General features: G+C 42.1%; 1 protein-coding gene across 10 annotated transcripts in view; it reads right to left on the reverse strand.

The window, feature by feature from the left end:
- The window catches only part of GIGYF2 (GRB10 interacting GYF protein 2), a 162,318-nt gene that overhangs the window by 51,194 nt on the left and 98,283 nt on the right, over positions 1–12,841 (reverse strand). For all 10 annotated transcript variants that reach the window (XR_013486773.1, XM_078154640.1, XM_078154638.1 and 7 more), the window contains one exon: positions 8,072–8,251. Coding sequence is in view for 9 of the 10 variants with exons in the window: in XM_078154640.1 (XP_078010766.1) it covers positions 8,072–8,251 (180 nt within the window). In the remaining variant the exon portion in view is untranslated. The remainder of the gene's footprint in view (positions 1–8,071; positions 8,252–12,841) is intronic.

A 12,841-nucleotide genomic window follows, 5' to 3' on the forward strand; every position in this document is an offset into this window, starting at 1 on the left:
TCTAGTCACAGGGGAAAGCCAGAGAGAATGGCTGAAGACAAGAGAGGGAAGGTCTTAGTTTTGGAACAGCCAAGAGGCCAGAGTTGCTAGATGAAAGAGGACATGGAAGGATGTAAGGTATAAGACTGGAAAGGTGAGAGGGGGCGGCAGGGAAGGAGAGGTTATGAAGGGCAATGAACACCAAATAGAGGATTTTGATCTGATCGGGATTTGATCTTGGAGATGACAGGGAGCCATCAGTTTATTGCTTGGGGGGTTTCAATGGAGGATGAACTGGAGTAGAGAAAAACTGGAGGCAGGAAGAATGAGCAGCAAGCTACTGCAATAATCCAGGCATGAGGCGATGAGAGCTCACACAGGGGGTGGTGGCAGTGTCAGAGAAGGCCAAGGCCTTCACAACAGATTGGATTGGAGTTGGGGGAGTGTGTGTGTGTGGGGGGGGGAGAGTGGTGCTGAAAGAGCGCACGCAAGCGTGCCAGACAGCAGGTTCTAAGAAACAGTGAAGGATCAAAGATGACACAAGCTTGTGAGCCTGGGAGACTGGTGGTACCCTCAACAGTGATAGGTCAGTTTGGAAGGGGAAAGAGAATGGGATGATGACTTTGGTTTTCAGCACACAGAGTTCAAGACATTAATTGAACATCCAGTTTGAGACATCTGAAAAGCAACATGAGATGGGAGGCTGGAGGTCAGCAGAGGTCACTTTAAGAAGCATCAGCATAGGGGCAGCTAGGTGGCACAGTTGATAGAGCTCTGGCCTTGGAGTCAGGAAGACCTGAGTTCAAATCCATTCTCAGACACACAACACATGACACTTACTAGCTATGTGACCCTGGGCAAGTCACTTTACCCCAATTACCTAGCAAAAATAAATTAAAAAAAAAAGAGTCATCAGCATATATCCACATACAAAGAAAGAACTATGGAATTTGAATGTAGATTGAAGCATACTATTTGCTATTTTTTCCCTTCTGCTGTGTTTTGTTTCCTCTTTCTGGTGGTTCCTCCTATTGGTTCTAATTCTTCTTTACAACATCACTAATGTGAAAATATGTTTAATAGGAATGTATGTGTATAACCTATATCAGACTGTACACCGAATGGGGGAGGGAGGGGGAGAAAAATTTAAAACTCAAAACCTTATGGAAGTGATTGCTGATAAATTAAAATAAATTTTAAAAAAAATCATCAGCATAGAGATGACATTTAAAGCCACAGGAGCTGACGAGGTCACCAAGTGAAGTAGTACAGAGGGAGAAGGGAGAATGGAGGGCCCAGGCCAGAGCAGTCAGAGTGGTAGGAGGTGAATCAGAAGAAAGTGGCAAGCAGATCAAGGAGAAGAAGGTGATGAACAGAGCGGTCAAGAACAATGAGGACTGAGAAAAGACCACTAAATCTGGCCACTGGATCATTGGTAACTTTGGACAGAACAGCTTTGGTGGAATGAAGTCACAAGACAAACTGTAGGGGATTAAATGAGAGGAAAGGAAATGAAGGCACTGATTGCAAATAGTCTTTTCAAGCAATGTGGCCACAAAAGGCAGAAGAAATATAGGACAATAGTTAGCAAGGATGGAAGAATCAAGTTGGAGGGGTTTTTGGAGGATGGGGGAGACATGGGCATGCCTATAATAGGTAGCAGGGAAGGAACCAGTAGGTAGGGGAGCCTGAAGATAAGTGAAATAGTGGGGACGACAGCAGGGACAATCTGTCAGGAAGGAATGGGGCCACCTCTCTGTGGGAGATACAGGGTAAAGGAGGAGACAGTGGCAGAAGGCACCTGAATCTTAAGAGAGGAGAAGAGGGAACTCACAGCGAATGGTCTTCAGGTGCGATATGGAAGAGAAGGGAAGGAATGGAATGGGAGGTTTGAAAAGGTTTGGAAGAACCACAGTGGAGAGTGGGATAGGGAGTTCTTAAGAAAATCTAGAGTCAAGAAAAAAATAAACAAAAGAAAAAAAAAGAAAAGAAAATTTAGAGGGAAGGAAAGAAAGCACTGGGTAGGATATGAACAGGACATTTAGAAATCACAAGTATGGGTAGCCTATCTGTTACTTCCTTGCTTAAAATTAAATGAATTACAACAAATACCAGTTGAGAACGTACTGTCATCAAGTGACTCAATGGCATGCTATAACCATATGACCATTATTAATTATTTAGTCGAGATGCAGGCTCTAAAATAGCTAAGAAAAACAAGTTAAAGGCACTAAGTTAAAAATATAATTTGATCTAATGTTTATTATCAGGTTGTTATTCAGTGTAAATATTCCAACAACTGTCTACCTGACCTGTGGGATCCATTAAGGCCAAATTTAAAAGATCAGATAAATGTGTACATCTTCTCATGCTGAAAAGTACACACTTTTGAAAAATTTGAAATAACCAGAGTTTTCAAAAATCCTTACATAAAGAATAAAAATATGGCATTGGGCTACTAGTTTCACAGAAAAATTATAATGCCTCAAATCATTTCTACAACATGTGATATGAGCTAGACTCTTTTACCCTTAAGTGGCAATTCAGTATGCAAATAACTGTGAGCAAGCTAGTCACATCTACTATGGATAACATGAAGTATCAGTCCATGGCGAACTAAAGGAAAGCTTTCAAAAGAGAAAATGCAGACTTATTGCTGACTTTCCCCTGCCCTGGGTGAAAGCCTCTTTTACTAGCTAACCTACAATGAAGCTTGGCCGGGGGGGGGGGGGGGAGAATACTCATTTTGAAAATGAAAGACAAGGTAGAATTGCTTTTTAAGCAGTCTGGCACCACTTAGACTTACATCAACGCCTTTTACACCAGGCAAGTCAAACCATCACCACCATCTCCCCTGAGACCCTGATGGAAACAGCCCAGGATTCCGTAGAACCTTGGGAATGACAGTGCCCGGGCCTGCTTCCTGGCTAGTCTATCTTTTCTTGGCCTGGACAGTCATTATTGGGGCAGAAGTCACTGAGGAGAGGAAAGCCCCTTCCTTATCACCAGCGGCAGCTGCCTGCTGATTAGCTGCCACCAACAGGCAAATGGGCACAGGAGCCCTGGGAGGGCAGCACACTGCTCCCAGACTGCCTCTCACAGCCAGCTACCCCTACATCAAAAGACAACTGCCATACACAGGCCAGGCGGGCCAAATTAGATGAAGCAGCAGGGAACTCTGGGAAAGAGACAGGAGACAGCGTGTGCCAGACAGGTCTGAACTCGCCATCCTCATGCCCATCTCCCCAGGTAGAGACAGCCCAGGCCCCTGAGTCTGATGCTCCCAGCCCAGTGCCCTGGGCCATCCCCCTGAGAAGCTGCAGCCTGAGGATCACTTTGTAGGGGCTGACGACCCAGAATGGAAAGTCTTTGATCCTGTCAGGTTGCTCAACGTCAGAAACTAAGAGGATCTTGTCAGCACAGAAGACCATACAGAAGCAGTGCTAGTATGTGCTTTGTCAGCACATCCCAAGGCCCAAAGGACGTGCCTACCATGACTGCATCTGAAACATTCCCTATGTGTTGCCTCCCCCATTAGAACGTGAGCTCCTTAAAGCAGGGATCCTCTGACTTTTCCATATATATATCCCCAGCACTCAGCAAAAAGCTGAACGTACGGTGAGTGCTTCATAAAAGCTTTATTCATTCACTTGTATTCTGTAATACATTTAAAATGGATACATGAAAAAATGAGAAGACAATCAGATCCTACCTTTCACAGCTGCAAGTAGAATATATTCCTAACTAAATGAAGGAGAGGCAATTTCAAAATATAAGTGAGATAATTTTGATTGCATGAAATGGAAAAGCTTTTGCACAAAAAAAAAGAAAAAAGAATGTGCCTAGGAAAAGAAGGGAAGCTGTGAAACGGGGGAAAAGATTCTTCTATCAAAATTCTATCAAATATAGCTTGGCATCCAAGCCATATTAACAATTAAAAGATGTCCACGTATCCAGCCAGCATCACCTAAAGGTCTATTTCTGTGTGTGGCCTCCATTCTTTCTAGATACAGGTGTGTTTAGTTTATCATACACATCAAGCACTAGGGTGTCCTATTATCTCATTTCTACACATGTATGCATCAGTGGAACTGTGCTGTAATAAACATGATTTCAATAAAAAGCAGGCTACAAGGTTCTAGAGCACCCTGCTGTCACCTCAGCATTTCATATTAGAAAGAGTTCACCAATAATTATGATAACGTACTCCTTATGATGTTGAGTACAATCTTTACGTCTGGTACCAGGGACAGATGTACTTTTGCCTGGTAAACTGATGGTCCAGAGCTTGGGTCTACATCAGCATCACAGCGTCTACAATAAGGCCTACAAGGGCCAAACTGAAATTCCGGGTGCAGTTTTCTATATTTTGTAGTGTAAACGATCAAGGCAACCACAACAAAAACTTTAGGTAAATAGTCATTTAAAATTATATTCTTCTAACAAGCATAAAGAGACAGCTTACAATGAATATTACTCAAAAACTTTCTAGGTAGTGGGATGAGAAAAAAACCGTTTCCTTTGAAAGAAATCAATTTTCATTCTTTTTTCTAACCCAGCGCTTCCCTCTTTCTTAAATTCTTACTGCATGAAAATGACATGAACAAACTAAAGTAAACAAACAAACAAAACACCAGGAGACCGGATTTACATATTTGTGTTGAATATACTGACAAATTACACTTAATCTAAGGTTTATATGACCATTCAGAGAAAAAAATGATCTCCCTAAAATACAAATGGATTGGAGGGACAGTCGAAGAGTTTCAAATTTTACTTTGTTTAACTCCCTTTAACAGAATCAACACTGCCCAGGCTGAGAAATGCTGCTCCTCTTCCAAAACATTCACCTTATTTGCTTTTGACCAGCTGGAATTCATCTTCTCTCTTAGCTCAGATCTTGTCCAATCTTTCAACGAATACTCACTCACTGGGAACACGCTCTACAAGCCCCTCCCCTCCACTAAGCTGGCAAATGTAGCACCAAGGCCACGATCCCTTGGACTAGAACAATCCTATCTGGATGCCTGGGGCAGACCAATGCTGGTGAGGATATGAATGGAAGAGAAGAGAATCAGGGATCCCAGGTGCCCGGGAATCTAAGGACAAGACCCCAATGACACTGTCAAAAACATCTACCCTGAAAGAGTTTATAAAATGATCAAAAATTTCTTCAAAGTTTGTTATGCTTCTAACAATGTCAACAAAATAATGTCAGCTAAACTGTTCAAGCACTTGATAAGCTAGATAGGTCTAATATGATGTGGTTAGTGGTTTTATATACTAAAGCAAAGTTCAAACGATATGTTAAAAATCTTTAAAGTATCCCATGTGACTTGAATATTAAAAGGTCACACCATTAAAAAAAAAATTAGAAGAGGACGAGGACATATACTTTTCATAGTTATGACCCGGGAGCGATTTCTTAAACAAACCAGGGATAGACACAATTACAAAGACAAAACAGATGATTTCAAGTAGAAGAAATTGAAAAAATTTTGCATGAACAAAATGAACGCGAGTGAGACCAGAAAGTAAGTGGCTGACTGGGGGAAAATCTATCCAACCTCTGATAAAAGTCTGATATCCAAAATATGAAGTAAAATTAACAAATATGTAAGTACAAAAACCATTCCCCAATAAACAAGTGGTCAAAGGTTATGAACAAACAAATCCCAAACGAAGAGCTATAAAATCTTAAAAACCATATGAAAGAACACTCCAAATCATTAACAAAAAGAAAAATGTAAACCAAAACAATTCTGAGGTTTCAACTCACATGGAGAAAACTGAGAGATGATTTAAAGAGAAGAGTCAAGGTTCAAGGAGTTGTAAGAATATGGACACATTAATGAACTATAGAGTATGAACTGGCAGAGTTTGTACACTAGTGCAACTGTTCTGCAAAGTGATTTGGAATTCTGCAAGAAAATAATCCAAATGTCATGCCTTTTGACAGAGAGATTCCAATGCTAGCTCTACGTTCCAAGGAGGTCATTGATTATAAAAAGGCCCCACACACTAAATACACCAAAATATTTATAGAAGCACTTTCTGTAGTAGGAAAGAGCTAGAAGTGATACAGCTGCCCCTGGTCAATAGTTAAACAAACATCAATTCATTAATATAATGGAATACGACTGTCCTCTAAGAAACAGTGAATGGGATGAACACAGATGTGATGGTAAGCCAAGTGAAATTATGCAAAGTACAGGAAGTAAAACTAGGGAAAGGTATACATGATGACCACAACAATGTAAATGGGAGGAGCAAAGACAATGGAGATGAAGCCTATAAAGCTGCAATCAGCAAACCTGGCCCTTTGCAGAGGAGGATGAGGAGCTCACGCTTTCCCCCTACACGGTCCCCTTTTCTAGCAAAGGCACCTCCTCAGCCCCACCTATCTTTGTAGTGACCCTGACAACATCCTCGGCCTCTCTCCTCTCCTTCCACCCTTGCCCCTCAGATCCAGACAATGGCCAGTTCTTCCCATTCCTCCCTTCGGGACATCTCTCACATCTGGCCCTTCCCATCCACCAAGGGTCCCCCTTAGTGCAGGCCCTCATCACCTCCCTTCTAGATTACTGACTTGCCAACAACCTCCTACCTGGTCTCCCTGCCTCCTGTCTCTCCCCACTCCAGTCCTACCCACACACAGCTAACCAAGGACATTTTCCTTAAATGGGAATCTGACCACAGGACTGCTGTTCAATCATCAACTCCCATGGCTTCCTATTGACCTTGAGATGAAACACCTTTGTTTAGCTCTGACGTCTAAAGTAACTTGGCCCTAGGCTATCTTTACGGCCTTCATGGACTTTACTCCCTATCCTGTTGTTTGACCTTCCTTCTTGAAGAGGATCATGAGATCAGGAAGGTGAGACATGCTCTCTAATCATCTGGCCAAACACCACCCCACCTACATGCCTGCAATCCTCTTCTTCCCAGAGCCCCTGTGTTCCTTAAAGACACAGCTCAAACACCATCCTCAGCATGAAGGTTTCCTGATTCCACCAGCTGCCAGGGCCCTCTCCCATTAGAACATGAGCTCCTTGTGAGGGAGGATTATTTCATTTTTTGGTACTTCCAGAGCCAAGTACAGTGCTTGGCACACAGGAACCATGTAATAAATGCTTGTTCACTGCCTGATATCGGACTTTTTTAATGTTAGTTTTGCTCAGCTATTATTCCCCCTCTATTTTTAAAATTTTTTTTGTTATAAGGGATGACTTTCGAGGAGAAATAAATTGAGAAGTGCAAGTAATATAAAAATAAAGAATGCCAATACAACTATATTTTGAAGAAACAAAACATAATATAATTGGCATTGGCAGTGGGTGGACAGTAACCTTTTCTAAGACTCCGCTTTTCCATTTTCCCATTCCAAGATATCATGCTGAAAGAACAAAATCAAGTGATACATATGCAATTGATGAGCTTGAGCCCCCAACGCCCTCACGACCTACATAAGCTACATCCACATCTGATTATCATGCGGTGTTGAATCAGCAGTTTGAGAGGGACTGAACTTTAACACAAGCACCACTGTCTTCAATTACCAGCATATCTAATGTCAGGAGAAAGAACAGACTGAAGCATTCTCAGAGTAAAACAGAAGAGGCAAAAGAACCAAAAAGGACTTCTTATTCTCTCTCCCTGCTTCCAATGTGAAGATACAAAAAAGAACATGTGACAATACATTCGTGACCTGGGCTTGAAGCTTATTCCCAAAATAAGCCACCACTTTTTCCAGAGAAAATAGCAATAAAATAACATACCCTTTCTTGAGACCCATAGCGGCAGAGGGGACACATTCCATTCCCGTTTCTACATAAGCAAATATATGATGAAAAGTGTGTGCAGATAGTTAGGAGCAGAAGCACAGAAATGTGAGGCAGGAAGGAAATTTGGGTGATGCTTTCAACAGATCCCTTTGTTTGCTAGGTGAGGAACCTAAGGCACAGAAGTCAACAAGCCACAGCACGCTTCTCCTTGGACGATATTTTGTAGTGACAAAAGCCAAGCACAAACCAACCACTCTTCATCGTCATCTCTCTCTAGACAGTGTTTCGGCGATTTCTGTACTTCTCACCTGGGCTGTGGGGACGCCATCTCTCTCCATCCCTTCGTGATCCTGCCAGGCGCCAGCCTCCATCTTCATCTTCCCCGTTTTGTTCCTCTCTAAAGATGCGCCAGTTTTCACTCTCAGAACGGATAAATTCATGCTTTCTCCCTGCTACTGTCGTCCCGCCTTCCTCAAAGTTTGGTCTCACTGAAAAGAAAACAAAGTAATTACGGAACTTTTCCAACACAACTCTTGCAAAATGGATGTGACATTTAAATCCCAACCTCCTCCAACACCCCTCATTTCCATTCTTAAGCAATGAGTAACAAATCCAGTCAAGAACAATCAAATAGATCACATACTGGTAGATCAGTTTTCTTGAAATAAAATTTTCCTGGGGATGGGGTAATTTTCACACTAAACAACCAATAAAAAGTTATCAAAAGACAAGAAAATCCTTACAAAACCACCAAGAAATCTTTCTACCAAGGTCCTAAGGTTTCTCTCTATTTTGCCCCACATATTTGGAGTAGTAAAGGTACAGCCTTGCTTGGTGAACACTGCTTCTAGACAAACAGCATTATATAATCATCCTTTTAAAAATGTTTCATTGAGACTCTTTTGAAATAAAACCTGGAACTTCCCAGTCACTCTCACCCCCCAAAACACCCTACCTTGTAACAAGAAAGTACAGTCATGCAAAACAAATCAACACATTGGCTCTTGTCTGAAAACGTTTGCTTCATTTAGCCTGCCGTCTCTTTGCTAAGAGCCAGGGGGCACACACATACGCATGCACGGACACTGCACCACCATTCTTCGAAATTGCAGAATCCTACCACCTGACAGTTTGAAAAGGGCTCTTAGAAGCCTGCTCCCCTCCATAACAATCCTAGGACAGTTCACCCCAAGTGGCACATTCTCTTGTAGAGATCTGTGCTCAGCCCCACTTGATTAAAGGCATGGGTGGCATGCTCATCCATTCTGCAGATGAAAAAGAGCTGGGAGGCACAACTAACACAGAGGATGACAAAATCAGGACCAAAAAAGATCCTGAAGGACCACACCATTGGGCTGAATCTAATAAGACGAAATTCACTACAGATAAGCATCAAGGTTTACACTTGGATATAAGAAATCAACTTCACAAATACAAGATGCAAGAGGCCATGGTTAGAGAGCAGTTGTTTTGGAAAAAAACCTAGGGGTCTGAGTGGACCCAAAGCTCAAAATGAGTCAGCAAAGTGATGTGGCAGCCAAAAAAGCCAATGAGATCTCCAGAGGCATGAGAACAGTACAGCTTTCAGGAAGTAGGGGGTGACAGTCCCACTGTCCTCTGCCTTGGTCCTGTGTTCCAATTCCAGGCACCACGGTTTAAGAAAGATATTACCAAGCTGCAGGATGTCCAGAGAAGGGCTCCTGAGAGAGGTGGCAGCTCTCCCTCCTTGGAGGGCTTCAAGCGGAGGTAGATGCCCACTGTCAATATGGGATAGTGGGGACTCCTGTCATGCAGGGGTTGGACTAGACGGCCACTGATGTCCCTTCCGATTCTCAAACCCTGGGATTTTTATAAATGATGTAGCAGCTTCAAATTTATGGGATAGAGCCTGTTGTGACACAATGACTCCTTCTAATTTCTATGAAAATATCAGAAGGAGAAATACAAAGAACTTCACTGAAATGACTGCCAGAAAAGGAAAAAACATCAATCATTCTGGCATCCCACCTGAGGCATCCCTCCTCCCCTCCTGGCCCTGTCCCCATCCCCCAATGGCTATTCGCTGGCCCCAAAGGGAAGCTGTTTTGCAAGAAGGCAGAATCCTTTCAGATTCTGGAGTCAGAAAGAATTCAAATCTGAACTCACGCAGTCACTGGCTGTGCTGCCCTGGGCAAGTCACTCCACCCTGTTTCCTCAGTTCCCTCATCTGGAGAAGGCAATGCAAAGATCTCCTGTATCTCTACCAAGAAAACCCCAAATGGGGCTCAGTTCAGTCAGACACAACTGAACAACAGAAGAATCCTTTAATGTTTTCTCCCCAATTAGCCTGCAAGTGGTGGGAAGGAAAATGTCTAGGAAAGCATTCAGAAAACTATGAAGTGCCACACAAGCATATAGCATTCCTTATTTTATTACTATTTAATTCCTTACATGAAGTGCTTAATAAATACTAGTTGACTCAGTTCCACTCACTCTACTTGGACTGGATAAGGATTGATCTTATTTTCAATTATCTATGGGGAAAAAAACACCTTAGATTTCCAAAGTAAACCTTTCAAGTGCATTTCAACAATCCAATACTGCTGCGGTAGGGAACGGAAGGATTCACAATGGTACTACTAGGTGAAAACTCAATTTAAAATAAACAAATCTGAGCATCAAAAGAGTAAAAAGTATGCCACCCCACCCCTGGCCTTACCTTATCCATTATCTTCTCATCACTATCTTACCGTCTAAGAAAGATGACGCTGACTAACTTCAATTTCTGCTTTCTGATATTAAAAAGTGTATGATGCCTTTAACTCTGTTATAAATCCGAGATAAACCAACACGCTTCATGGAACCCGCCTCTTTCTGACACTCTTACAGCCAACCATTCTCCATCACTTAGAAAGAGAGAATTAACAGAAGACACATCTGTTTGGTGTTCACCAGACGGCTTAAGAATGGTCAGTGTTAGCGCAGGTTGAATCAAACAAAAACCAAGCCGAACAGCAAAGGTTTAAATAGGCTGTAAGGACAACTGAGTGGCCAGAACAAAATCCAAATGGCATATATGTGAAGCCCCCTTCCTCTCCAGAGCTATTATTTTAATAATGCCTCTTTACTTCTAGAGCAAAAGCAGAAATGTGCAGTGTACAAATGGGAAAACCTGGACTCAGATCCTGCTTAGAGGTGAAATCTAACCTCTCCACGCCCCAGGCAAGAGATCTGCACCAGCAGACATGTGATCCCCACATCAGTGAACTCACAAGTCCAGGCCATCAAAAAATTTAAAGATGGGGATACCAGAAGCCTTTGAGGAATTAGACCAAAAAAAATATATTTGAGCAAGGCTGAGCAACCTGTTTCCAGAAGATAATCTGATACGTCAATAGAGCAAGAAGAAACTTCTTCACCAAGATTCTATGACTTTTTCAGCAAATATTTAGACTTTTACCTAAAGATAAATGACTCGAGAGAAATATTGAAATAGTCCAACTTGGACTAGTTAGAAATTTTAACAACAGTTTTAGCTATATTGTATAAAAATCAAACCTATATTGACAGACCATACTTTAAACTACATAAAATGAATATCGAAGAAGTAGCTAACTACTTTATAATAGTGGGAATACAGTTCTGATTTACAAGCTTACAACTTTCAAACGCTTTACAACCTTACAACCGCACTGAGACTTTTGAGACACTGTATATATCATGATATTTACATTATTATTACAGACCCTACAAAGAACAGATAAGCAGTACTGCAAAACTTTCATATGTGAAAGCAAACAAGTCAAATTTCTGCCTACAGGTATAGGGAAATTAGTATTCACCAAAGACAGAAGGAATTACTGCTTTCTTCAATTGCAGCTTGGTTCTTACTGACTACTCTATCCATATGATTATGGCTCAGAGCCCTGAGACTGAAGCGGATGCTGGGAGCACACCCATTCTAACAGTCCCCTACTGGAAGGAGACATTCCCATCTTTTCTTGAAAATTTCCTTTCAGGAACTTGTGCTCTGATATGAAGTAATATTTCTACAGTGCCTTTTCAAGTTAGGAAATGCTTTCCTCCCAACAAACTGATGAAGCCTTAGAATTTCCCAAAGGCAGAAAAGGAACAGCAGAACAGGATTCAAACAGGCCCCAATCTCCTGCCTACTGCACTCAAGATCTCGGATCTTTCCTCTACTTCCCTTGAAACAACCAAATTGTGTCTGAACTCTCATCCACTTCGCCAAGTACAATCCCTTTAATTTCTCCTTAAGATTCTTCTTTCCATCCCTGTGACCTTAGGCTCCATAATAAAACAACATAATAAACATTTATTAGGCGCAATAAATATAAGACTACCATCCAGCACTGAATGAGCTTACAGATAAGGTTGGCAAGAAGGTAGCAAGAAATATACAACACAATATTATATGTAAAAATTTGAAAAATCATGACACCAAACATGACAGACTACAAAAAACCTAGTTGGACCCCTTATCTTCCAGAACGAAGTGACTTCATCTCTCCAAAGAACAATGCCAAATTAAGGATATGCATTTATCTCCACTTTGCCCTCCGCACACATGTTTCTCATCAACTCCTTCATATACACTCGCTGAACTGTGTCTTCGCTGCTTCTCTAGTTCCACAACTTGACTGGCACAACGCTGAGGCCTAGCCTCCAATCACCACCTCTGGGACAGGGCAGATCCCAATCTCTCCAAGCTGCCACATCTGCACAGTGAAGCTTCCTGTCTTTCTGTAACTCCTCCTCAGATAATCTAGCTGCCCAGGAGACCAGAGGGCCCCCTCTGGCTTTGATGTGCTACTCTGGAGGATGCCAGCTCAGCATTATGGCCAACTGGCCAGCCCTTGTGGAGTTCAATGTGTCCCGAAAGCCATTTCTCATAAACAAAGGAAGGATCACTGGGAAAGCAGCACATGCTGCTAGCACCCACTGGGTAGCTTCTCTTTCCATTGGCTTTAGGGTCACCTGGAATTGAGTCCTCTGAGACTGCAGTGAATCACTGTCATACAACCTCCCCACAACTTGGATGTTTCAGAGACACTTGTGCCTTACATACTGTAGTTAAC

The sequence above is a fragment of the Phascolarctos cinereus genome, unplaced genomic scaffold (genome assembly GCF_003287225.1).
Source record: "Phascolarctos cinereus isolate Bilbo 61053 unplaced genomic scaffold, phaCin_HiC Scaffold_5;HRSCAF=322, whole genome shotgun sequence".
NCBI lineage: Eukaryota > Metazoa > Chordata > Mammalia > Diprotodontia > Phascolarctidae > Phascolarctos > Phascolarctos cinereus.